Below are 27,806 nucleotides of genomic sequence, written 5' to 3'. Positions count from 1 at the left end.
GCACACGGCCTTATGCCTGACACGAAGGAGACCCTCAATCATAGTAGTTGAGTAGCTAAGTGTGTGCCTTAGGGGTTCTGAGAAGAATGGACGTGAGGTGGAAGAACTGAGAGAAGCAAGAGGCTCCAGGCAGCACAAAGGAAGTTCTATAAGGAATGGAGAGTGGTGGTGTCCTGTGGGATGAATTTTCTGAGATGTTTTTAAGAAAGGAACCATTTATATGCTCCCAGTTGCAGAAGCTGGATGGAAAGATAAAGAGAGCATTGATAGAGAGCAATGGGATCTTTAAAAAGTGCGAAATCCCTAGGAGTACTCGAAGCACTGATATATGTAAGTGCACTAGCTGTGCCTTGGATACACGTTTTCTTTTCCAGCAGAAGTGTGTTTTACCTGCTGGCAGAGAGCAACAATTCACTGCAGCAGAGGAAGAAAGCTGCTGAAAATCAAAGGCAGGCAGCAGGCAGCAACCTATGAGTGAGCCCCACTTCCCCAACCCCTCGACAGGAAACCTGGGAAGAGAGGGCTTTAAATTCTGCTCTGCAGTTTTCTGAGAGAAGATGATTCCATTGTAAATTATTGAACATTCCATTTAAGCTTCATAAATAAGAAACCAGGATGAAAATGTTACATGTTGGATCCATTTGGCAACGTATAATTTCTGTCTTACTCCCTCATCTGTCACCCTTCGTGTACATTGGAGAATTTCTACTTCATTATAGGCAATTGAAGGTCTCGATCAGTTGCTTGAGAAAAGTAGTTTATGTCCAAAAGGTAATCTAATTTCTCCAACCAAGGATGTACCTGAGACTCACCGAACATATTGACGGAGATAAATGTGTGCTTCAAACAGATCTGGGGGCGTTGCAATCACCTACTCAATCTAGAGACAGGTACTGAACCTGACACCTGGGCTCCCTGAATCACTGGTTTCCAGCAGAGCCAACAGGCTAAGCCTCTGCCCACCGACAACAACAGGTGTACCTGGGACCAGCCTGTACATGCCTAGGGCATTTCTTAAAGCAGAGGAGACTACTTATTAAAAAAGGACTCAAAATCCTGAAATCATTCTCTATGCAAGGTAATAAAATATTGGCTACTATCACTATGGGCCAGGCACTGTACTTTAAACACATCGATTCATTTAATCCTTACAATGACTCTCTGATACTCTTGTTATTCCCATTCTACAGAAACTGAGGCTCAAAGATATTAAGTAATCAAAGTCACACAGGTAGAAGGTGGCAGAGCTTGAATATTAACATGAGTATGTCAGACTTCAAAGTTCACCAGACTTCAAAGTTTACTTCCACTGGTGTTGTCACTTTAGAGTAAGAAAGAACTAAGGGTTGGAAAAGAGATGGAGCTTATTCAGGAAAGGGAAAGAGGGCTGATTATACTGCCTGCCCAGCCAGGGCTCTGGGACTGCACTCATTCAAGGGAACTGGCTAGTAAGACCTGGCAGGCTCTACCTTACCCAAGCATGGGGGTATATATTGCAAGAGCTGAACTAAAGCCATATAGAGGAAGGGGATGTAGAGCCCTCTGGCTACCCACGCTGTACTCCCCTGGACTAAACCAAGCCATCTGTTAAGGAAAGGTTGCTAAAGTATTTTCTCTCAAAATTAAGGATGCTAGGGAAGTGACAGCTGGCCTGGGGAGCCAATGAGGTGGGAGGGAGCGAAGGGGCATTCCAATCCTCCTAGAAGCCTGAACCCTGAGACCAGAGGCCTGGGGTCATCTCTAGCTGGTCACAGACCTACTCTGTGCCACGGTTTCTTTTTATAAAAAGATGATGTACTGCATTGAATAGCAGTCCCCCCAAAATTCATATCTACCCAGAACCTGTGAGTGTGACCTTATTTGAAAATAAGTTCTTTGCAGATGCAATCAAGTTAAGATAGGATCAAAATGGGTTAGGGTGGGCCCTAAATCCAACATGACTAGTGTCCTTATAAGAACAGAAGACACAGCCACACGGTGAATGCCACAAACAACACAGGCAGAGATTGTAGTGCTGCAGCTACAAGCCAAGGAGTGCTGGCAACCACCAGAAACAAGGAAGAGGCAAGGAAGGATTCTCCTTTAGAGCCTTCAGAGGGAGCGTGGCCCTGCTCACATCTTGACTTCAGACTTCTAGACTTCAGAACTATGGGAGAATAAATGTCTGTTGGCTAAAGCCACCCAGTTCGCAATAGTTTGTAACAGCAGCCACAGGAAACTAACACAGATGGAGAAAAGACTGCCCATCCCACCTTCCTCACAGAGTTGTGATGAGGCTGTAAAATATATGCAACTTTGAAAAGCACAAATATTATATAAATGCAGAAAAAGCGTTGTAATCAGCCATGATTCTGGGGAGCCCACAAAAAGCCCCCCAAAGAGCCTACCAGAAGGACCCATACTGAGTGTTGGAGACACCTGGGGTGATAATTTGATTTTTGTTGCATTTTTCTACAATGTCAGTCCTAATAAATGGGATGAGCTGATGCCAGTTGCAGTGGATGGAATATGGCCCCCAAAGATGTCCACATTCTAATCCCTAGCACCCATGAATATGTCACCTTACATGGCAAAAGGGACTCTGCAGGTGTGATCAAAGACACTGAGACAGAGCGATTGCCCTGTAGTAGCTGGGCAAGCCCAATGTAACCACAAGGATCCTTATACAAGGGATGCAGGGAGGTCAGAGTCAGAATGGATGTGACAATGGAAGCAGAAGTCAGAGAGAGAAACAGATCTGATAATGCCAAGCCGCTGGCTTTGAAGACGGCTTAAGGGACCATAAACCAAGGAATGCAGGCAGCCTCTAGAAGCTGGAAAAAGCAGAGGATTGCCCCCAGAGCCTCCGGAAGGATTACAGCCCTGCTAAACCATTTTAGACTTCAGACTTCCTGAATTTTGAGATAAAAATGTGTGCTGTTGTGAGCCACTAAATTGTGGTAATTTGTCATAGCAGCCATAGGAAACAAATACACCAGTCAAATCAGTCAGTCTGAAAATGAATGTGGGAGAGGGCAGGGAGAGAACCCAGAGACTTCCAGGTATTCTGGGAGCCTCTCAGTGATCCTTTGTATTGAATCCCCCAAAGGAGTTCCTGAGATGCTTACACCCTTTAGTTAAACAGTTTTTGCATTTCCTCCACCCTCCTGGACTCCCTCAGAAGCCACCCTAAAGTGGGATCCATAGCTTCAGATGCCCTGGGGCTGGAATTACTGACCTTGGTGGGGAGCCCGCAGCAGCAGGCTTCTGCACACCACTGCATCAGAGGCTGACAGCTCTGTGCTCAGGAAAACAATCCATCCACTGTTGCTCCCCAGAAGGGACCCAGGAGTCCCCATATGGCCTCAGCTCCTACCTATAAAAGGTGTAGCTAGGTCCTCATATAACACATTCAAGAAACATGGGAAAGGCCCATGCCCACACTGCCCCTCTTACTTACATACTCCCCCAATTCACAATCTAAGCAAGAAACCACTTCACTTCACTGGTTCTAGCCACCCCGAGTGTCTACATATGCAGGGAAGCACACTTCTGAAGGTCACTGACAAGGGCAGCGTCCCCAGAGAGCCTGATGGCAGGCAGGAAGCTCTGCGCTGGCCGGTTCATCCTATGGACTTGGTATAAGTAGTGAAGTTGGAATTTCCTAATAGGTAAAATTAGGAGGCCATTCAAGAAGGACTAAACACAACATACGAATAGGAGTTTAAGATTATTTCCTTCCCTCCTCTCAGCCTTTCCTGTCCCCAACACACACATAGAATAATGTTTGTGTCTCCATCTACTGACAGATCTGATACCTGGCACCGAGTATGGCATTGGAATATCTGCCGTCATGGACTCACAGCAAAGCGTGCCAGCCACCATGAATGCCAGGACTGGTGAGTAGGTGGATCGATGTGGAAGAAGACTGGGTTAGCCTGTGAGTGTGAGTAGCCATGGAGGCATGTCCTGGCAAGAATTAGTCAGAAGGCAATGCCCACCAGTGAACAGGTCAATGGTGACAATGTCAGCCTAGGACGACATCCACCCTATGCCTAACCTCTGAAATCAGACATGCAGAATGGAGTCCCCCCCCCTTCCCCATAGACCTGTGCTAGGTCTCCCATGGTCTGAAGGGCTGCCCAGAGCTGTGCAGAGCAGAGGTGGAAAAGCCCAAATAGGTTGGTCCCAAAGCAGGCCATCCATCACACAGCGGGCAGAAAGGGTTATACCTCACCTTGCACCACAAAAGCCCTCAAAAAGGCCGCTGGATTGAAGGTCTAGAACAACCCATTAAACCCAAGGGCAACATAAAAATCCACTTGAGACCATTGCTGCTCTGGATCTAGCAGTTTTCCTTACAATTCCTGGGTAAATGTCAAAATCACTCCAATAGCTTCGGTACAAGCAGCCTGGGCTAGGCTGGGGATGTTAGACCAATGCCTGTCCGGGCTCAGTCCAGCATAGACGCTCTCTCTAGAGAGCCGCATGGAAAGGCTCTCCAGGGTCCTCAGATGTAGTTGCCTGCACACCCTCGGTTAGACAAGTCAGTGTGGCCTCAGGGTCGGGGAGGGGTGCACTACAGCTGCCAGGAAAGGCACATCCCTACTTGACTGTGACTCCTGTTTGCCCTGCTTGGCTTACTGAGAAAGGCTGAGAGAAAATGAATATGGAGAGCTTGGAAACCAGCAGGCAGCTTTGTCCCAGAGGCGGATGTATTCCAGTGGCATCTGAGCTAATAATGCCTTCCTTCAGATGGTCCGTCTGGTTGCCAAGCCCCCGGCCATCTTTCAGAGGGAAGGGGCTTAGCAAACTGAGATAAGTGTCAGCAAGGACAAGCCAGTGCTCGTGCTCAGCAGGCCTGTGGTAGCTTAGAAACACACAGAGTGGGCCCACAAACAGTGGCCCTCCTGGGGAAACTGTGTAGAGCGGGCCACTTACGTCGATCCACAGAACTTGACAGTCCCCGAGACCTCATGGTGACAGCTTCCTCGGAGACCTCCATCTCCCTCATCTGGACCAAGGCCAGTGGCCCCATCGACCACTACCGAATCACCTTTACGCCGTCCTCGGGGATCGCCTCAGAGGTCACTGTGCCCAAGGACAGGACCTCATACACATTGACAGACTTGGAGCCCGAGGCGGAGTACATCATTTCCGTCACTGCTGAGAGGGGCCGGCAGCAGAGCCTGGAGTCCACTGTGGACGCCTTCACAGGTACCGGGGTGGCAGAAATCCCAGCCGTGTTCAGGGATCCATGGAGCTTAGTGTGAGATGGCCATCCGGGCCACCCGCTCTTCCAAAGCCCCATTTCCTCCAGAGAAGGGAGAAAGAAGAGATGGGTAGAACGAGAGCTAGAGGGAAAACTAATAATTACATCAAGAGGGAAGGGGTGGAGGCAAAGGGGGAGGTGAGTGGGCTGCTATCTACCTGCAAACTCGTGTCCGGCTTCCCATGGCCGGGACATGGTCGTCTATTCCGCCCATCTTGCCCTCCTTCCCTAAGTCAGCAGACATCAGGGAACCCACGGGATCACGTCAAATGCCTTCCAGAATAGAGGCTTTACATCCTGGGTCAGCATTTTGAATGACTCCCAGAGGTATTTTTGGTTTTGCCAGAATCTATTTTTCAGTGTATGGCTTGGCAAAGTGGGAGTGGGCAGGACTGAAGAGCAAGGGGTTGGCCATCTGGGCAAGCGGGTGAAGGCATAGCCCTTATCAGCAAGGAGCACAGATGCCTCCAGTCAGGCAGCTCTTCTAAGCCAACAGCGCCTCTCCTCACACGTGCTTCGTCGCCTCTCTGCTTCACAGGCTTCCGCCCCATCTCCCACCTGCACTTTTCTCACGTGAGCTCCTCCAGTGTGAACATCACCTGGAGCGACCCGTCTCCCCCAGCAGACAGACTCATTCTGAACTACAGCCCCAGGGACGAGGAGGAAGAGATGAAGGAGGTCTCCCTGGATGCCACCAAGAGGCATACTGTCCTGATGGGCCTGCAGCCGGCCACCGAGTACATTGTGAACCTGGTGGCTGTCCATGGCACAGTGACCTCTGAGCCCATCGTAGGCTCCATCACCACAGGTGAGGCTGGAGGACTGGACAGCAGGTGGTGAAGGGGGTGCTCACAGTCGCCTTTGACAAGTCAATGAATTTAAAGAGAGAAACACCCAGGGAGTAGGGCACTGCCTGCATGGCTACAGGGGGGTCTGTGAGCTGTTCTGAAACAGCTACTTCTTCCAGTGCTGCACAAGATGCATTAGATGGGAAATTCTCAAACGAAGGCAGGACAGACTCAATGTCTTGAGGAGGTAAAGGCCTGAATGCATCAATCCAAAGGTCTTCCCACTCCCAGCCTAGAAGAAAGCCCTGGAGAAAGCTAGTCCCCGAGAGAAATCCCTCTACCGTGAAGAGACACCTGTTCCTATTCTGGAGAGCCATCTCTTGACTGCCCAGCAAGGTCGCTGGGGCAAATGATGCTTCCTCAGACTCACAGGGGACTAGCACCAACCAGGTAGTAACCTGGCAGTCAGAGAATGGGGTTGATTTGACCGTTGTTTGGAAAACACACACACTCTGAGATGAACTGGATCAGTCTCATCTCATCAGTCCCAAATACAAACCCAAATGTAAGGTGCATGGGGTAAGAACACGTAAGTCTAGGTAGTTTCCTACGTACTGTCAAGAACTCACAAACTGGACAAGTGGATTAAACACTCAGCTGATTCAATCCTGTGATTCCCTAGCAGTCAAAAAAAGTACACAGCGTAAATGAAATACAATTTAGAAAAGTGGATTTGTTCTGGACTTGCACTCTGAAATCCCCGTACAGTCAATAGGCAGTTTTTTTTAAAAATTGAACCAAAGATGGCTGGTAAAAAAATAAGAGATAAAGGTAGAATTGGGTTTATCTAAGAGAAGTTCCCCCAGAGAAAATGACTATGTTACTCCCAGTTCAAAACAAAATATATGAACTTTAAGGAAAGCTCCTAGTTGACCTGCAGGTCAGTAATATTTGCTGCACAGGCACACACCTTGCCAGCGTGCCTTCGTGTTGTTAAAATGTTCTTCACGAACATGGCTTTGACCATACCTCTAAGGTTTCAGGTGAAACATCAGGCTGATCGTGGTTTAAAGGGTGCCCTATTACACAGTAAGGCCTCCTCTGCGTTCGGGACACCATTGGCTCCCAGTCGGCATGCAATCAGGGAAGAGAATTCCTGTCTCACCCTGTGCTTTCTGTGTTTTCCCCACAACCACCCGGGTCCTTGTAGGAATTGATCCCCCCAAAAACATCACAATTAGCAACGTGACCAAGGACTCAGTGACGGTCTCCTGGAGCGCTCCTGTTGCATCTTTTGATTACTACCGAGTATCATATCGACCCACCCAAGGTAATAAATTGATTAGATTTCTTAAAGATGAATGGGATTTGGGGCTGAGTGACGATTATTATAGGAGAAGCAGCACATCCCACAGGACATCAAAACCCCTGCCCGTGTTTTTCCTGCTGTCTGTGGCATGCTCCATCAGAAAGTCAGGTGATGAGCCAAGAAACCCCGCACTCACCAACACCTCCCAAGAAAGGCTTGATTGCATTCACCCAGACAGCAGGCCCTTCACCAGCAAAGGTGGCTGGTCACCAATACTTAGGCAGTATAATGGGAAACAGAGAGCCCCAAAAGAATCTGCCAAGAGCCAGGTCACATGCACTTTCCTAAGAAAATAAAGTCAAAGACTAGAATCCAGGAAGATGGCTAAAGACCCAGCAGAGCCAGATGGAGCCTTGGAGGGAACCACAGTGACGTGGTCCTATTTCTGCCACTTCAGCCAAGTATGAGTCAGAGGAAGTTGGCCCAGACCTTGCCTGCATCCTGCCAGTTCTTGCTGATACATGTGGCATTGTTAACAAAGTAGGGGGCACGCTCACTTCCAGCGAGGGGGGAGGACAGCCTTCCAGGCTACCCTGTCTTTGGACTGTGTAGGCCACTTTCTGTGGCCATGCCCTCTAACTCCATAATGTAATTGCCTGAGAGAAGACCAGCCTGTTAGAAAACCATCTCCTGAATAGTTTACTTTTCTTTGCTCCAAAAAGCCTGTAAAATGAAGGGGTGAGACTGGGATGCAAGGCCTCTTCAAACTCCAACATTCCCAGCCCATGAGCCATTTATTATCCTGCACCCATCTGTGCTTCGTGGCAAGGTGCCACCAGGAGCCCTTGTACCACGGCCTGTGTTTCTGAGAGAGCCGCTGAACTGTAACTGTGCATTCTGCTCTTCTTCAGTGGGACGACTAGACAGCTCAGTGGTGCCCAACACTGTGACAGAATTCACCATCACTAGGCTGTATCCCGCTACCGAATACGAAATCAGCCTCAACAGTGTGCGGGGCAGGGAGGAGAGCGAGCGCATCTGCACGCTCGTGCACACAGGTAGGCGTGTCTCTCTGTTGCCTGTCGGGTCAGGGCCCTGACTGAGGACCTGCAGCAAACAGAGGAAGCAAAGAGTGAAGTTGTTCTGGCTCAGACAGAAGACACAGGTTCTGGGGTCCGAGCCTTTGTTCCAGAATGCTCCTCCGATTCGCCGTGTCATGCAGGGCAATTTGCAGTTTCTCTCCCCCGGATATTCTTCTTTAATGCTAAGAGTTTACAGAGTCACCCTCTAGGAGTCTTCCTGGTTTAGGTTAAGAATTTTCATGGAACTTTCAATACAAAAAGTGCCCTTTCAACACACACAATGGAAGTAAATTCCAGAACAGACATCTGAATCATCCATTTGATTTTTTAAAAGACTCAGATAAGGAAATTTCATTTCAGAAAAGGGTTGTTATTCCAATAATGAAATTAGGGTTATAAAATTCTTCAGCACATACGGCCAGAGACCACAAAGTAGCTGCATTTGCTCTTGCTTTATGCTTCAGGGAGAAAGAAGGCATCAGCGTGGCAGTAACTCCCTCATCTGTGGTGAAGGCGGTGGCAGTGATGCTGCTGTCCTGGGCCACCTGCAGGGCACGGTGTAGTCCGGGTTCTCTGACAGACTCTCCAATTGGATGCACATGTCCTTTGCAGCCTCAGTCAGCCTCTGTGCAATGAGCCAGAGGAAGGAGGTGGGAGGGAGTGACCGGCTTGCAATAAGGGAAAGAGGGGAAGGGTGGTCCAAATCCCATGACCTTCCTCTGGAAAACAAGCCCCTTGGATGGGCCTGAGGACAGAGCTCCTTCAGTGGCTCCACTGCCCCTCTGTCTGGCCCTTCAGCAAGTGCCCAGGCAGAACAAGCAAAGATTTGCTGTAGAAGTCACTAGAAGGCACAGCTAAAGTTTTCTGTTCCCAACCCCTAGACCAAATCTCCTAGTTAAGGCATTGGTCACACAGCACAGGGGAAAGTATCCAGCTTGCCTCATTAGGAGAACACCTGGATTTCCTGAGCTTGCTTAATTTCCCTGGAAAATGATATTTCCTGAACGAGGGGAATACACCTTGGAGTTTCTCACTGCTTTCGTAGATGTTCTCACAAGCTCAGAAACAGCATCTTTAAAGCAATAGCCAAAGAAATATTCCTTCAGAAACACACAAATTATTCTTCTACAGACAGGACAGAATATTCTGATCTTCCCTAGTCCCCTTCCAGGCCTATGACTACAGATAACCCAGCCGTTTTTTTATTCAGTCTTGCCCTATCCATCAAATTATCCATGACCATTAAAGTACCAAAATGCATTGACTGAAAGTGATGTCCCATAAGCCAATGCTTAGAGACAACCTAGGTCTCATGCAGTCATTCCACAATCCCACCGTCCTGAGTGTCCTAGAAATTCATATATAAGAAATCAGGATTTTTCCCGTTGAGGACAATGAAATGGATTTCAAGAGGCTCCTATTTCCAAGACAAAAGAGAGCAGCAACTGAGGTCAAAACTTACTCCTTAGGTTCCTGCACATCAGCAGCTAGTGCCTCTAAAGCAGATACCTGGGGAGCCAACTCCAGTGGTTTACCAACCCAAATTGCCCTCCTTCAAGTTTAGGCAGAGCTATTTTGGCAACTTCCAATAACTAGCTTGCCTCAGAAGGGTCTTATTATGTTGTCTTTTGATTGTTGTTTAAACTTGAGGCATATCGTCTTACAACTTTTGGAAATGAGTACCCCTTCAGGGTGTCATGCTTGTCTCATCGTATCAAGCATGTCTCAGAGAGATCAGCCAATTGTAGTTTCCTAAGGACTGCATTTTAAGAACTCTTTGAAGGCATAGATTATGGATACAATTTAAATTTTAAAAGTATAGAAATATTTTCTGGTTGCTACTTTGTGGTGAGGGACATAGGCGAGCAAAAACCTTCAATTAGAGAACAGGATCAAATCAAGGAGATCTTGGTTCCCAAAAGTAAACGGCATGATGCTTAGGTTGAGCTGATGCCTAAACAGTTATAATAACATCCATTTCTGAAATACATTCTAACTTTATGGAAGAGAAGCATGGTAACAAAGCAGAGGCTTAGAGCATGGACAAGTGAGAATAGGAAGCTGATCCTATGACAAGCACACTCTGTTCCCCGACAGGCACTCTTGGCCTGCCTAAGCCTATAAAAAATGCCCTTGACTCTCAATGCAACAAAAAGAATATCCAGGACTCAGCTCTGAGTGAGCCTTGGGAGAGTGAAGCAAGAATGCAATAATCAGACATGCCTTTAGAAGCAACCTGAGCCTTGTGCAGTCATTCCACAAGTACTTACTGAATACCTTCAAAGTTCTCTATCCTGGGGATACTCCTGCCCTTGGCAGCTCCCATCACATTTCCTGAAGTTCATCAACAGAGATCTTTCCACAAGGCATACCCTTACATTTATAAAAGTGCAAATAGACTGGGTAAACATGATTATCTCATCACCTAAAGAATTACAACAATTTCTGCATGTTCTTACTTTCTCCATCTAGATTTAAATGTCTAAAACACAACAGCCATACCTCAAAATCGCCTATAACACCTGACACAGTGCTCTGCACATAAGAAGTTGAATAAATTAAAAGGAAGAGCTGGGGACAATCAGGGAAGATTGGATACTTGAGAGGAAGGAGAAAAAGGAGAAGAGAAAGGGGTTGATGGAACCAGAAGTGCAGAAAGGGAAGAGGTCTCCGCTCGCTGCACTATTTTGTATAGCACAGCAGCAGATGTGCATCATGGGTGAAACTTCTGCTCTAGTTCATTACACTTCCATCCTGCACCTGCTGGTACTTTTAACTGATACTCTCCTATTCTGCTTCAGCCATGGACAATCCTGTGGACCTGATTGCTACCAACATCACCCCGACAGAAGCCCTGCTGCAGTGGAAGGCGCCAGTGGGTGAGGTGGAGAACTACGTCATCATTCTCACACACTTCACAGGTAGGTGTCTGCATGCCTGTGCATCAGGCAGGTGGGGATGATGTAGACCAGAACGAAAGTGAAGAAACAAACCATTCTGTGAATATGAGGGACAAATTAGAAATTTTCCAGCTTCACTTATACTATAAAGCCCTCAAGATATCCCCAAACTTTGCAAAATATATCAACTCCAGCAGTTGAGAAAGCTGAATCTGAACAGTGCAAGAAAGGCAGGTGACCAAGGGCAAATACAAAAACAGAGAAATAGCATAGCACTAGGAAGACAAAAACTCAGAATGAAGCTAAGACTTGTCCCAAAATGCTACAAACAAGGAAGAAGACTTTTCTAGATATTTACAGAGTAAGAAAAATACTGACATTATAGGACCATGCTTGGAACATATGAATATAACATGTGACAAAGGATTCAGAACTGCTAAACTCTCCTGTTGTTTTTGTCTTCTCCACCTATATCCAGCCCAACAGGTTGAACCAACACAAAATCTTGAATGTAATGTCTTCTTCATTATGCTTGTTCACTTTATCCTATTTGAAGTTGGATAGAGAAGCCCAAAGCAAAACAGGGTTGTGTACTCCAAGTTTCTAGGCTTAGAGACAAAGCCTAAATTAAACATGTGATCACAGAATTGTTGTGGATTATATTCAGGAATCCGGAGAACAAAGACACCAGAAGACAGAAGGCAGACAGATGTCTTGATTTTCAAAAATGGTAGAGAAAGTCAATTCTGTAAGGTGCAAAGAAGTAAACATATTATCAAAGCCTGAGGAAAGTAAAAACTAAAAGAGACTATTAAACAACTTGGAAAAGGAATCAGTGATTACCACATACAAGTGCAGATTCACTATAAATGTTTTATTGAAACCACTTTATGTCCTTGTTTTTATTGGCAAATCTACTAGCACATTTGTATTTCAGCAACGCATTAGAAAACCCCACTTATCACTTAATCCTTAGTTAAGATGGAAAAGTACATGGTGGATCATTGTTGGAGTTAGCGGGAACTGTAGTTGATTGAACAACTTCCTCAAAGAATGGATATCATTCCTGTTGACACATCCTAACCCCTCATTATGCATGCACAATCCATCTCAACTCCTACCACCCCTCCTTGCAGACCCTGATCCCTCATTTCTTAACTCTCACCATGCTTTCTCAAGCCTCCTCACATTTGCACATGCTGTTTCCTCCAGCAGGAAATTCTCTCCCCACTTGTCTGCCTAGAAACCCCATCCTTCAAGTCTCTGTTTCAACCCTACCTCCTCTGCCAAAACTTCCTTTATTCCCTTAAGGCAGTCAGACACACACCTGCTCACAGGTACAAAACACACAGCTCCCTCATAGCAGTTAATTTCTATTCTTTCAAAAAATACTTTTGATGCCCTCCCATGGGCCAGATGCTCTATAAGACGATAAGGATTCAGAAGCAAAATATGAGTTCTTGTCTTTACAGAACTCCCCTCTGGTGACGGTACAGAGAAGTGAAGAGTTACAGCTCTGTATGAGCCATGTATAATATAGGCAAGCACAGAACACCCAGGGCCACATCTGATAGACCATTATGACTGGGGTCAGGGCATGGAGGGGAGGAAAAGAGGAAGGTCTTAGATAAAGTGAAAGAAAAAAAATGAGGTGAATAAAGGGAATTCCAAGAAAAGGAGCAGCCTGTGTGCATTTGCAGAGCAGTGAGGACACATGAGGAGTTTGAGGAGCTGCCATGGTTGGATGTGGCTGGAGCACTGACTGATGGCATGATGGGCAAAAGAGGATGTTAAAAAGATAGTGTTGGGTACGCTCTTCCAAAGTATTAGTTTGGATTTTAACTTGCTTGTATGCCTTCCTATGTCTTTAGATCCTAAGAAACTTGAAACCTCAGGCCCTACCAACTTTAGAGATGTGCCTAGTAAACTTTGTAAAATGCAGAATGATTCAGAAGTATGCTGTTAATAATTTTCCAACAGAGGCTTGGCCCTGATCTAATGAGCAGTTTTATCAGCAGCTTGAATGAATTCAGAGAAGATACGCTTACCGAATTTGTATGTAAAACAAAACTGTGATCAACAGAATCCAAATTCAAAAATATTTCAATAAGCTAAAACAGTGGTCCAAGAGTCAATCAACAAGGCAAAATGCAATAGAAATAAATGTGAAGCTCTGTCCACAGGTGCAAAAAAATCAACTAACAAGGTTGTATTGGGAGGGAGGAAGAGCGGTTATAAACAAGATCTTTGCTTTGATTTGTAATAATCTCAACCTGTGAGAACAATGTTAAATGGCTGTCCCAAAAGCTGATGGATTAGTATAAATGGCACAAATAGAAGCACAGCCCGAATCTGCTTGTTTCATTGGTCAGTACATCTCAATTATTGTTCTTTATTCTCTTCTGAGTTTTGCATTTCAGCAGGGACACTGATAAAATGCTACTTGTCCAGAGAAAAGCAGCCAGGATTGTGAAGGTTTTAGAATTGTCATATAAATGTAAGAGGAGGTGGGGGCTGAATTTTCTCAATCTAGAGGAGAAAGACTTGATCAGGACGGGTGGCGGGGAGACAGGGGCCATGTAAACAGAGGATTCGGTTTATTCTTTGTAACTCCAGAAACCTAAATAGAGGTTATATAAAAGACAATTTGACCTCTATATAAGGAATATTTTCCTCAGTTAAGATATAAAAAGAGATGAGAGGGGATCTTTTCATGGAATAAGGTGCTGACTTTGATTATCTATAAAAGACTTTAGATAACTTAGGTTATCTATAAAAGACTTCTTCCAAAATTCTCTCACATGAAGTCCTTGTGAAATGCCTTTGGATTTAGCAGGTCTTTCCTAAATTGAGTGGACTCATTCAAAGCTCACTCACATGCACCTGATTTCAGTTGCTGGAGAGACCATCCTGGTTGATGGAGTCAGTGAGGAATTCCAGCTTATCGACCTGCTTCCCAGCACCCACTATACTGTCACCATGTATGCCACCAATGGGCCTCTCACCAGTGGCAGCATTAGCACCAACTTCTCCACCCGTGAGTACATGGCCACCGCTATACCCTGTATCCCTGGAGGCTTTTGTGGGTCCTAAAAACGATCAGTTTCTTTGTGGTAGGCTGGATTGCACTCTATAGGCTTTGGATAGTGCAGCCATGAGCTTTTCTTATTTCGGTCGACTGCAGCCCAAATTCAGCAAAAGTGACCTATAGCTCTTGGCCGGCAGACACGTCTGTTTTCTGCTCTCACTCTGAGTCTGGGTGACAGCAGTAGAACCAGGCCAAGAGAGGCCAGTACTGCGAATGCACCTGGCCCAGGAAAGTCTGATGGATATTAAAAGGCTGGATATGGAAGACAGAGCTGCCGAGTGGGATCATGACCACGAGTACAGTAGACAAGGGTAAATGTGGAAATGTCGTAAGTTCAAGAGTGAACTTGCAGAAATGAGGGTTTAATAGGATCAGGGTCCCAGGCATAGAGGGTCAGACTGGGATAAGTCACACCCAAGTCCAGAGGCCCTGTGAGGGAAGGGGGAGTAGCTGCAAGAGTGGTCATGGCACTGAACAATTATCTTCTGACCCAGGAGTGCCCTTCATGCTCCTGTCCAAGCCAGAGCTGGGGTCAGTATATAGATATTTATGCCTGACATCAAGCAGGGAGGAATTGGAGAGTTCCTCTCATTTTCTTCTCTTTGCAGTCCTGGACCCCCCTGCAAACCTGACAGCCAGTGAAGTCACCAGACAAAGTGCCCTGATCTCCTGGCAGCCTCCTCGGGCAGAGATTGAGAACTACGTCTTGACCTACAAATCTGCTGATGGAAGCCGCAAGGTGAGATTTTGCTGGAAAGGTGAAAGGCCATTTCTCTCAAGCAAGGTCATGTGGAAACTGACCAGTGGAATGACCAGGGGAAACTGGAGGGAGGGGAAGGCAGCAATCCACAGGGAATGAACTAGGTTCCCCATGGTGGTTACACAGCCTGCTGGTGAGGAGAGAACCAGAGAGCTGGGAGCTAGTGCTGGCTTTACTACTCCTCTCTACGTAAGTTGAGGCAAAGAGCTAACCCTCTCCAAGCTCAGTTTCTTCTCTCAATAACAGGGGTATCTACCCCTGCAATTTCACTAGGTTGTGGTGGTGCCTCCAAAATGATAGCACAAAGCACGTTGGAAACTTGCAAGTACATGGTAGTAGAATAATTTTCACCAACGAGGCCAAGCAAACATGATCTGGATACCAAATTCAACAGGCTTTTGTACCTCCTGGTAAGCATTACAAAGGCTACATCTGTATAGTCTGCAGAAAAAAAAAATTGTTTAATGTCACCAGTTGAAACAGTCCATCTAGAAAACTGGTTTTCAAATTTTTTGTTAGCAGTGGAATCGTTTTTTGAAGGGAAATCACATGCAGAAGCCAAATCCCCAGAATAGATTTAAGCAAAGCTAGTCTGTTTGATGGGAATAAGGAGGCTTAGAATCCTGCTTCCTCAGCTTCTTCCTCTGCTCTCAAGCAAACCCAGTGCAACGCAGATTCAATAACCCAGGTACCTAAATTTATCCCAATATGCATTTGTGAGATAGAAGCTGGCCTAAATCTCACATGGGAGCTCGCCTCTCTGCTTATTGGCATAGTTTTCTCTTTATTGTGGGACAGAGGGTATTGCCACTGCAGTACTGACCTAGCTGCCCGTGGGATTCTGACTTCCCTTCCCCTTTCCCATATTGCAAGCCAGACACTCCTACCACCTTTCTTCCTCTGGCCCATCACGCAGGAGCTGATTGTGGATGCAGAGGACACCTGGATCCGGCTGGAGGGCCTGTCGGAGAATACAGACTACACGGTGCTCCTGCAGGCCGCCCAGGATGCCTTGTGGAGCAGCACCACTGCCACCGCCTTCACCACAGGTGAGGGAGTAGCCACTGTGATACCTTATTCGCCCCTGCCTGATGCTTGGCTCCTCAGCAGCCTCTGCTGGGGCTTGGCTTGGAGGAGCCCATCAAGAAAACTCTTCCGTCCTTCCCCCTTTCCGAGGTCCTGCCATGAACTAACAAGGCAACCCCAGGAGCACAAACCCCTGGTCTACCTGAACCAACAAATGCACCAAGTAAAGACCTCAGGTCCCTTCTTGTTCAGATCTTTTGCAAATGTTTGTCCAGCAAAGTCCATCCTTCCCTCCCTCCTTTCTCTGCTGCCTGTCTGTAATCAAAGACTCACCTGGTAAAAGTATTAGTAGTAAACCCTCCATATTAAATCTGCAGCTCTTCTCCATACAGAAAGCATTTTACATCCCTGTGGTCTCACTCAGCCCTTACAACAACTGGTGAGGACAGCCTCATGATCCCCATGTCCCAGCTGGTGAAACGAGGTGCCTGGAATCAAAGGCTAGCATGGCCAGTAAGTAGCCAGGTCCGAGCTTGAACCAAGGTCTTCTACTTCTAAATCCAGCTGTTCCTCCTGCCTCCCCTTCCTTAAGTCAGCAGAAGATACTTGGAAAATGCCCTTAAGAGATAAAAAATGTTGTAATACCTGTAACAGGAAATATTATAAACTAATATCGAACTGTTGAGCATTATCGAACAGCCAGGCACTGCTCTAACTGCAGTACATATATTATCTAATTTAATGCTCACAACAGCCACTGTGGTATGGACTATTACCTCTTTTTTTACAGATGAAGAAATTGGGCCACAGAGAGGTGAGGTAACTCGCCCAAGATCCCATAGCTCCTAAGACGGAGAGCTGGGATGTGACCCCAAATGCCCTATCTCTGGGGTCTGTGCTGTTGACTTGTCTCTCTGCCATGTCCCTCGGTGCCTCTCTGCAGTCTGTAATGTACGGCTGCCCGCAAGCTGTGAGCATGTGCCTTACGCTCTGACACATTCTGCCTGCCATCTCACAACACCAGGACAACTGGGTCCCTGTCTATGCCCCAGAGCCCAGCCCTCCATCCCCAAAGAGGTGACAGAAAGTCCCCCAGGCCCACCCAGGTGTCACCCCACTGGACTCATTCTAAACGACAAAGCAGGACCCTGATCAAATATGCCAAAACCTCCCCAGTGGCTCTGTAGGGTGGTGAGACTGTGAACAAGTCCTCTTATCCCTTCTTTTTCATACTTTTCAAAACCTCACAAAGCATTTTCAATGAGCACATTAATCAGAAAAACAAATGTTTTAATTAAAAAATAAAAATAAACCCTAGTCTTGTAACCAACACATGAATCCAAGATATGTCTTTACCAAGTAGAACTTAGAGGACCCTTGATCTCTTTTATGGGGTTGAAGTCAAGTAAGCTCTCCCTCTATGCTTTCAAAGGTGTCTTATCTCAGAACTAAGGTGTTAGCTTCTTCTTGTTCAAGTCCTTCCCTGCACATTCACAGGTTAATTAAAGGGGCCCCCGTGGTACCATTTAAAGACCCACTGATTTGAGCTTTCCACTGAATTAAGAATTTATTTCCCATAAAAAGGACATAGATGACAGACACTTAAACAGAGCTCCCAATTTGCATATTTATTAGGTCCAAATTAATCATTTTATCCCCAAAATGCATGGGTTTCAGTGCTTGCTCAGTGTAGTATGAGCTTTTAATTCCCATCCAGGTGATGCCACAGCTAGCAGTTGTGAGCAGTATGACAATGTGCCTGAAGTTTCTGTGGTATCTTATAGCTGTGCCTTGCTCCAGACCCACCTGGGCTGTAAAAGTATACCACCTTCTGTGCCCCTCATTTCCCTCTCTTAGATGCAGCTGCACTGCAGGGTGTGCAGTAGCTTGGGTCTGGGATCCCAAATCCAGCTGGGGGCTCAGTAGGATCAAATAAGCAGAGGATTAACAAGTCACATGGAAATCTGGAGAGGAGGCCAGAATAGTGGTTGGTTTGGTAGACAGTGCAGGGGCCCATCAGAATGTATTTAGGTTGTTTGTTTGTTTTTACAAGACTCCGCTTGACCCTAGGCTCCTGGGGCATGACCAATGCCAACTCACAAAGGAGAAAACTGAAGAGCCTAATTTCCTAGGCAATGAGTGTAGTTATTGACCAAGCTGCCCTGTGCATAGTTCGAGGTACCAGAGAAGGCTCTGTATTACTTCTGTGGTACATGGCAAAGATATGTCCATGTTTGAAAGCTTTTGCAGTTTTACCGAAAAGCTCAAATTTAAATGTAGGTCACCAATACATACCAAATCCTGCTGACTTTGTCTTGGAGATTTATCAGAACCTACTGCAATGACTGTTTACAGAATAAAAACTTCTTGGACAAATAATGCACATGACAGTAACTTGCACAAAGCCTGGCACACAGACATAATAGATACTGGTCACATTGAATAGATAAATCCAGCTGCAGAGCACCAAAGAGAGGTCTCTGGTAAAACAAAGACAAAGAGGGAGAGGATTCCTGATAACCCCTATGGGGATGGCACTGTCAAAGAGATATAGCCTGCAGAGAGTGATACCCAATGTCCCTCTAATTTCAAGCTCTGTCTGCCACCCCAGTGCAAATTTCCCTGAATACATTACACTAGGCTATGTAGTCATTTGCATGTTGATATTCATGAATCTTCATTGCCTGCGCCACCCATTTCCCCCACTTTTTCCACCCCTGCGAGAGCGTATTTTATTAAGGAGGAAGAGAATACAAGGGTATGAGCTTCCAAAGAGTGGGGATGTAAATGCTACCAGGAAGGGGAAGAAGCAAAAATGAAGAACAGAGTATGTTCACGTAATGCAAGATTGGAGTGTTGCCACCTGGACCCCACAGGCATGAATCATTCTGCTGGACAAGAAGTCTGAGGAGCACCGGAAGCCTAGGTGATGGCAAACCAGGGCTAAAGGATTTAGGCTAATTTCTTTTGGCAGTTAGCATCCTTTCCAATTTCATTGACAGTACCTGAGTTTTCCACTTAGCAGAATCCTACACTTAGGATGAGCCGATCTCAGCTGATCATCCTGCGTGTTTGCTGTGCCTACTCTGATGGAACAACAGAGCTGAAAATTTGGCCCCAAAGTGGCCTCCATCCATGACAAATCTTCCCCCTATCTTGAGTGGACGAAGATAAGAAATTCATTTCAAGCAAGATACCTACCTAATAGTCTGGAAAAGAGTTAAAATGTCAAAAAAGTAATAACAAAATTAAGAAGAAGGAAAAAAGGGAAGAACTGGCCCTCAGAAACCCTCAGAAACCGCCTTTGATCAAGAGGTCTTCCCCTGCTGTGTTCCTGCCACATAACATAAGTCCATTTCATTCTTTCCATCATGTTAATAGCTTCCTATCCTCTTGTCTCTGGTGTTTGCACAAGACTCTAGGGGGAATTAAATACAAGTAGTATGGAAGAGAAAAAATATGGATACATTATTTATAATTTACTGTCACCTGAAATTTCATCCAAGGTCTACTTGTCTTTTAGAGACATGAATATAAATGAGGAAACAAATATTCCCCACAGAGCAGCCAGGACTTGGTGAAATGATAGTCTGAGAGACAGGTTTCATTGCCTCTTTTAATATTATAAAAAGCAAACAAGGTTCTTGCTAAAGCTTGTCCTAAGAGACAGTGAACACTATAAAATAGGTTACCTTGACCTTGAGGTTAAGTGAAGACAATCGTTTGCAGAGGTGCCCAGAGATGGGTAATGAGAAGTTTTCTTTTATTACCTTTGCTCCAGTCCCCACTGTCACACATCCAGGCAGAGCTGCTCTGCAGTGCTTTGTAGGAAAAGTCTGGAGTCTACTCTAACAGAAGCTTCAGTTTATGAGGTGAAAATTAATGAAGGTTGGCAAAGTCTAAACTCTGGGACAATAGATAGTGGATAATGGACATCCACATAGTTATCGGGTATTCCGGTTGGAAAGGAAAGCCTAATGATCACCATCCATCGCTATCTACGCTTATACATGCCACATGTGCTCCTTGCCAAAGTGGTGGCTGATGGGGCTTCCCTCTGCTCCACTTCTTAGAAACAGCTGAGTTCCTGCTTCATTGAGAAAAGTAATTCCTGAAACGAGGGGTCTAACTTCTTTTTTCTTTGGGACCTGGTGTGGAGAAGGAAGTAGGGCACTAATCATCCCATCTGAACAAGCCATTCCCGTGAATAGACGGATGGGTGTCAGATCCAAGTTTCAATGAATCACACTGCCCAGTGTATCACATAGCACTAACATCAGTCTCCAGCAAGGTCCCTCTCTGTATTTACTCATTTATTTATTTCTATCTCATCTCTTCTTCCACCTTGCACAGGCAATGATTCTGATGTGTTAAATCTGTAACCTTTTGTTCCTATGTGTTTTCGAAAAATGCTCTTATAAAATTATTTTGAATACAAATGTTTTAAATATATGCAGCTGGTATTGGATTACATAACTCACTCCCTATTCTCATACTTTTTACTTAGCACTCTCTTTTAGACCAATCCATGTTATTTTGCATGTATATAGACTCTTAAAAATTTTATTGATACATAATAGAAGTACATATTTTCAGAGTACACATGATAATTTATTACATTCATATAATTTGCAAAGATCAAATCAGTGTAATGGGGATATCTATCACCTTAAATATTTGTCTTTTCTTTATACAAGAGATATTCAAATTGTTCTCTTCCATCTCTTTTGAAATACACAATAGGTTATTGTAAAGTATAGTTATCCTACTGATCTGTCAAACACTAGGTCTTGCAAATGACAGGATTTCATTCTTCTTTATGGCTGAATAATACCCACTATGTATATATATACTACATTTTTTATCCATTCATCCATTGATGTGCATTTAGGTTGATTCCATATTTTGGATATTGTGAATAGTGCTGCAGTAAACCTGGGTGTGCATATATCTCTTTGATATGTTGATTTCCTTTCTTTTGAATATATCCCCATTGTGGAATTTCTGGATCATATGGTAGCTCTATTTTTAGTTTTTTGAGGAATCTCCATACAGTCTTCCATAGTGGCTGTACTATTTTACATTCCCACTAACAGTGTGAGAGTGTTCCCCTTTCTCCACATCCTCTCCAGCATCCATTATTCCCTTTTTGATAAAAGCCATTTTAACTAAGATGAGATGATATCTCATTGTGGTTTTGATTTGAATTTCTCTGATGACTAGTGATATTGACCATTTTTAATATACCAGTTGGCCATTTGTACATCTTATTTTGAGAAATATCTATTCATATTTTTGCCCATTTTTTAATCAGATCATTTGGTTTTTTGCTATTGAGCCATTTGAGCTCCTTATATATTCTGGTTTTTACTAATCCCTTGTATGATGGATAGTTTGCAAATATTTTCCCCCATTCTTTGTATTGTCTCTTCACCTTGTTGATTGGTTCCTTTGTTGTGCAGAGCTTTTTAGCTTGAGGTAGTCCCATTTATCTATTTTTCACTTGGTTGCCTGTGCTTTTGAGGTCTTACACAAATATCTTTGCCCAGACCAATGTCCTGGAGTGTTTTGCCAATGATTTCTTCTAGTAGTTAGTTTCATAGTTTCAGGTCTTAGATTTAAGTCTTTAATCCATTTTGATTTTGTTTTTGCATATGATGAGAGATAGGGGTCTAGTTTCGTTCTTCTGCATATGGTTGTCCAGTTTTCCCAGCACCATTTACTGAAGAAACTGTGCTTTCCCCACTGTACGTTCTTGGTGACTTTGTCAAAAATGAGTTAACTGTAAATGCATGGATTCATATCTGGGTTCCCTGTTTTGTTCCACTGGTGGTCTATATGTCCATTTTTATGTCAGCGCCATGCTGATTTATTTTGTAGGCAGATAGTGTGATGCCTACAGCTTTGTTCTTTTCACTTAGGACTTCTTTGGCTATTCAGGGTCCTTTATGGTTCCATATAAATTTTAGGATTGTTTTTTCTATTTCTGTGAAGAATGTCATTGGTACTTTGATAGAGATTGCATTGAATCTATAAGTTGCTTTGGGTAATATTGTCATTTTAACAATGTGAATTCTTCCATAAGCATGGAATATCTTTCCATTTTTTGTGTGTCCTCTTAATTTCTTTCATCGTTGTTTTATAGTTTTTCTTCTATAGATCTTTCACTGCTTTGGTTTAATTGATTCCTAGTTATCTGCATTCTTTGTAGCTATAGTAAATGAGATTGTTTTCTTGATTTCCTTTTCAGATTGTTCACTGTTGGAGTATATAAATAATGCTGATTTTTGTATCTTGATTTTGTATACTGCATCTTTAATGAATTCATTTATTAGTTCTAACAGTTTTTTGGTGGAGTCTTTAGGCTTTTCTAAGATTATGTCCTTTGTAAACAAAGCTAATTTGACTTATTCCTTTCCAATTGGATGCCCTTCATTTCTTTTTCTTGCCTAATTGCTCTGTCCTTGCAGACTTCAAGTACTATGTTGAATAAAAGTGTTGAAAGTGGACATCCTTGTCTTGTTCCAGATCTTAAGGGAAAGGCTTTCAATTTTTTCCCATTTAGTATGAAGTTAACTCTGGGTTTATTATATGTGGCCTTTATTATTTTGAGGTATGCTTTTTCTGTACCCAGTTTGGTGAGGGTTTTTATCATAAAGGGAAATTGAATTTTATTAAATGCTTTTTCACCATCCACTGAAATGATCAAATGGTTTTTGTTTTTTGGTTATGTTAATGTGATGTGTCATGTTTATTGATTTGTATATGTTGAACCATCCTTATATCCCTGGGATGAATCCCACTTGATCATGGTGAATGATCTTCTTAATGCGTTGTTTAATTTAGTTTGTTAATATTTTGTTGAGGTTTTTTGCATCTATGTTCATTAGTGATATTGACCTGTAGATTTTTTGTTGTTGTTGTTCTGTCCTTGTCTGGTTTAGGTATCAGAGTAATGCTAACCTTACAGAGTGAGTTTGTAAGTATTCCCTCCTCTTCAGGTTTTTTTTTTTTTTTTAATGCATTTGAATAGAATTGATATTAGTTCTTCTTTAAATGTTTTGTAGAATTCAGCAGTAAAGCCATCAGGTCCTGAGCTTTTCTTTGATGGGAGGCTTTTTATTACATTATTCATTATTGGTTTATTGAGGCTTTCTATTTCTTCATGGTTCAATCTTGGTAAGTTGTATGTGACCAAGAATTTATCCATTTCTTCTAGATTTTCCTGTTCATTGGTGTATAGTTGTTCATAAAAGTCTTTAATGATTCCTTATATTTCTGTGGGCTTGGTTCTTATGTCTTCTTTTTCATTTCTGATTTTATTTATTTGGGTCTTCTCTTTCTTTTTCATTGTCTAGCCAAAGGTTTGTCTATTTCATTTATCTTTTCAAAAACCAACTTTTTCTTTCATTGATCTAGTTTTTAAGTCTCAATTTCATTTTTTTCTGCACTGATCTTTATTATTTCTTTCCTTCTACTAGTTTTAGGTTTGGTTTATTTTTGGTTTTCTAGTTCCTTTAGATGTATCATTAGGTTGTTTATTTGAACTTTTTTACTTTTCTGATATAGGCATTTATTGCTATAAACTTCCCTCTTAGTACTGCTTTTGCTGCATCTGATATTGGTATGTTGTATTTCCATTTTAATTTGTTTCAATTTTTTTTTTTTTTAAATTCTGAATTTCTTCATTGACCCGTTGGTTGTTCAGGAGCATGTTGTTTAATTTCCATATGTTTGTGTATTTTCTGAGATTCCTCTTGTTATTGATTTCTAGTTTTATTCCATTGTGGTCAAAAAAGATACTTGATATGATTTTTACTTTTTTGAATTTGTTGAGACTTGTTTTGTGGCCGAAGATATGGTCTATTCTGGAAAATTTTCCATGTGTTAATGAAAACAATATGTATTCTGCAGCAGTTGGGCAAAATGTTCTGGAAATGTCAGTTGGGCTTATTTGGTCTAGTGTGTAGTTTAACTCCAATGTTTCTTTGTGATTTTCTGTCTGGATGATCTGTCCATTAATGAGAGTGGGGTGTTGAAGTTCCCTACTATTATTGTATTGCAATCTATCTCTCTCTTTAGATCTATTCATGTTTGCTTTATATACTTGAGAGCTCCACTATTGGGAGCTCTACTGCATAGATATTTATAATTGTTATATCCTCTTGCTGAATTGACTCTTTTATTATTATATAATGACCTTCTTTGTCTCTTTATACAGTTGTTGATTTGTAGTTTATCTGATAAAAGTATAGTTACTTATGCTTTTCTTTGGTTCCTAGTTGCATGGAATGTCTTTCTCCGCCTTCACCTTCAGTCTATGTGCGTTCTTAGGCAGAAGTGGGTTTCTTGTAGGCAGCACATATTTGGGACTGGTTTCTTTACCCATTCAGACTCTATGACTTTTTTTTTTTTTTTTTTTTTTTTTTGAGACAGAGTCTCACTCTGTTGCCCGGGCTAGAGTGAGTGCCGTGGCATCAGCCTAGCTCACAGCAACCTCAAACTCCTGGGCTTAAGTGATCCTACCACCTCAGCCTCCCGAGTAGCTGGGACTACAGGCATGTGCCACCATGCCCGGCTAATTTTTTGTATATATATATTTTAGTTGTCCATATAATTTCTTTCTATTTTTAGTAGAGATGGGGTCTCGCTCTTGCTCAGGCTGGTCTCGAACTCCTGACCTCCAGCGATCCACCCGCCTCAGCCTCCCAGAGTGCTAGGATTACAGGCGTGAGCCACCACGCCCAGCCGACTCTATGACTTTTAATTGGAGAACTGAGTCCATTTAAATTCAGTATTACTACTGATAAGTAAGGACTTATGACTGCCATATTGTTGCTTATTTTCTGGTTGTTTTGTAACTCCTCTCTTCCTTTATTCCTTTTTACTGTCTTCCTTTGTGGTTAAGTAATTTTATCTGGTTGTATATTTTAATTCATTGCTTTTTATTTTTAGTGAATCTATTATAGGCATTTGCATTGTGGCTACCATGAGGCTTACAAAAAACATCTCATAGATATCATAAGTTATTTTAAAGAGACGACAAGTCATCTTAGATCAGAAATAAAAGAATAGAAATGAAGAAAGAAAAACTGAAAAAAAAACTACACTTAAACTCCTTCCTCCTGTTTTTTGATTTTATGTTGTCTCAATTTACATATTTTTATATTGCCTATCTTACAACAGGTTGCTGTAGCTACTACTGTTTTGATAGATTTGTCTTTTGGGCTTAATATTAGAGTTATGAGTGGGCTGCACACCACAATTATGGTGTTAGGGTATTTTGGGTTTGTCTGTGTACTTAATGTTACCAGTGGGTTTTTTTGTTTTTTTGGTTTTTTTTTTTTTGAGACAGAGTCTCACTCTGTTGCCCGAGCTAGAGTGCTGTGGTGTCAGCCTAGCTCACAGCAACCTCAAACTCCTGGGCTCAAACAGTCCTTTTGCCTCAGCCTCTCAAGTAGCTGGGACTACAGGCGTGCACCACCATGCCTGGCTAATTTTTTCCATATATTTTTAGTTTTCAGCTAATTTCTTTCTATTATTAGTAGAGACAGGGTCTTGCTCTAGCTGGCACTACAGGCATGCACCACCATGCCTGGCTAATTATTTTTATATATTTTTAGTTTTCAGCTAATTTCTTTCTATTTTTAGTAGAGACGGGGTCTTGCTCTTGCTCAGCCTGGTCTTGAACTTCTGACCTTGAGTGGTCCTCCTACCTCAGCCTCCCAGAGTGCTAGGATTACAGGCATGAGCCACCTTGCCCAGCCTACTGGTGGGTTTTATACCTTCAAATGTTTTCTTTATGCACATTAGTGATTATTTTTCTTTCAGATTGGAGAACTCCCTTTAGTATTTCTTGTAAGATGGGTCTGGTGGTGGTGAATTCTCTCAGCTTTTGTTTGTCTGTGACAGACTTTCTCTCTTCTTTATATTTAAAAGATAGTTTTGCTGAACACAGTATTCTTGAATAGCAGTATTTTTTTATTCTCATCATTTTGAAAATATTGTCCCACTTTCTCCTGCCCTGTATGATTTCCATTGAGAAGTCTATTGTGAGACAAATTGGAGCTCCTCTATGTTATTTACTTCTTTTCTCTTGTTCCTTTTAGGATCCTCTCTTTGTCCTTGACCTTTGAGTATTTGATTATTATATACCTTGGGGTAGTCTTATTTGGGTCAAATCTGTTTGGTGTTCTTTCACCTTCCTGTACCTGTACCTGGATATTTATATCTTTCTCAAGTTTTAGAAAGTTATCTGTTATTATTTGCTTGAATAAGCTTTCTACCCCTTGCTCTTCCTCAGCTCCATCTTGAAGACCAATAATCCTTATATTTGGTCTTTTTGAGGTAATTTTCTATATCTTGTAGGTTATCTTCATTACCTTTCATTGTTTTTTCTTTTTTCTCCTCTGTGTATTTTCAAATAACCTGTCTTCAAGCTCACTGATTCTTTCTTCTGCTTGATTCATTCTGCTATTGAAGGCCTGTAATGAATTTTTCAGTTCAGCAAATGTATTTCTCAGTTCCAAATTTGTTTGATTTTTTATTATTATTTCAATCTGTTTGTTAAATTTCTCTAATTTCTTGAATTTTTTTTTGGGGGGGGTGTTATCTTAGAGATCACTTAGTTTCCTTAAAACTGCTTTTTGAATTATTGGTAGGAGAGTTTACATATAGCAGTCTCATTAGGGTCAGTCACTGGTTCCTTGTTTTGTCCATTTGAGGAGGTCATAGTTCCATGTTTGCTACTGTTTCTTGTGGATGTATGTCTTTGTCTTTGCACTGAAGTATTAATTATTTATTCCAGTCTTCTCTATCTGGCTTGGTTTAGTTTTTATCAGATATGTTTGCTTAGAGATTCTTTGTAATTTACCTGTTTTTTTTTTTTTTTTTTTTTGAGACAGAGTCTCACTCTGGTGCCCGGGCTAGAGTGCCATGGCATCAGCCTCGCTCACAGCAACCTCAAACTCCTAGGCTCAAGCGATCCTCCTGCCTCAGCCTCCCGAGTAGCTGGGACTACAGGCATGCGCCACCATGCCTGGCTAATTTTTTCTGTATATATTTTTAGTTGTCCATATAATTTCTTTCTATTTTTAGTAGAGACGGGGTCTCGCTCTTGCTCAGGCTGGTCTCGAACTCCTGAGCTCAAATGATCCACCCGCCTCGGCCTCCCAGAGTGCTAGGATTACAGGCGTGAGCCACCGCGCCCGGCCGTAATTTACCTGTTGATTGTCTTTTTTTCCTGCTAGATTGCTGTCTCCTCTTTAGCAATAGATGGCACCTTAAGCCCAGGTTTGCCTCCACTCTAGTACACAATCAGAGTGCCGCCAGTCCTGAATGGGAGAGGTCCCAAAGGGAATATTCTGCTAGTGTGGGAAGGCTGGCTGGGAGTTTACGCCCAGAGGACTTGTGGAACGAACCTCCTACAGCATGATGCTGCTGAACAGCCACTCTGATTTGACATCTCCTTTGGCCAAGTTACAGAGCAGAGTTTCCAGGGCTGGGGATGGTAGTCCCCACCCAGCCACGCACCCCATACCATACTTTGTCTCTGGTTGTCTTCAGTGATATTTCTCCGTGATGGCACTCCTTATGCTGCCCC

At 43.3% G+C, this 27,806-nt stretch overlaps 1 protein-coding gene across 1 annotated transcript in view; it reads left to right on the top strand.

Moving 5' to 3' along the window:
• TNR (tenascin R) overlaps positions 1-27,806 on the top strand; it is a 79,915-nt gene that overhangs the window by 33,638 nt on the left and 18,471 nt on the right. The window contains exons 8-16 of the mRNA XM_069478382.1: positions 3,789-3,878; positions 4,933-5,196; positions 5,790-6,059; positions 7,250-7,369; positions 8,260-8,406; positions 11,232-11,351; positions 14,224-14,367; positions 15,027-15,157; positions 16,095-16,227. Coding sequence (XP_069334483.1) covers positions 3,789-3,878; positions 4,933-5,196; positions 5,790-6,059; positions 7,250-7,369; positions 8,260-8,406; positions 11,232-11,351; positions 14,224-14,367; positions 15,027-15,157; positions 16,095-16,227 — 1,419 coding nt within the window. The remainder of the gene's footprint in view (positions 1-3,788; positions 3,879-4,932; positions 5,197-5,789; positions 6,060-7,249; positions 7,370-8,259; positions 8,407-11,231; positions 11,352-14,223; positions 14,368-15,026; positions 15,158-16,094; positions 16,228-27,806) is intronic.

Source organism: Eulemur rufifrons, chromosome 8, assembly GCF_041146395.1.
Source record: "Eulemur rufifrons isolate Redbay chromosome 8, OSU_ERuf_1, whole genome shotgun sequence".
Lineage (NCBI taxonomy): Eukaryota > Metazoa > Chordata > Mammalia > Primates > Lemuridae > Eulemur > Eulemur rufifrons.
Note: the sequence above shows the minus strand (reverse complement) of the source record. Positions and strands in the feature narration are given on the sequence as shown.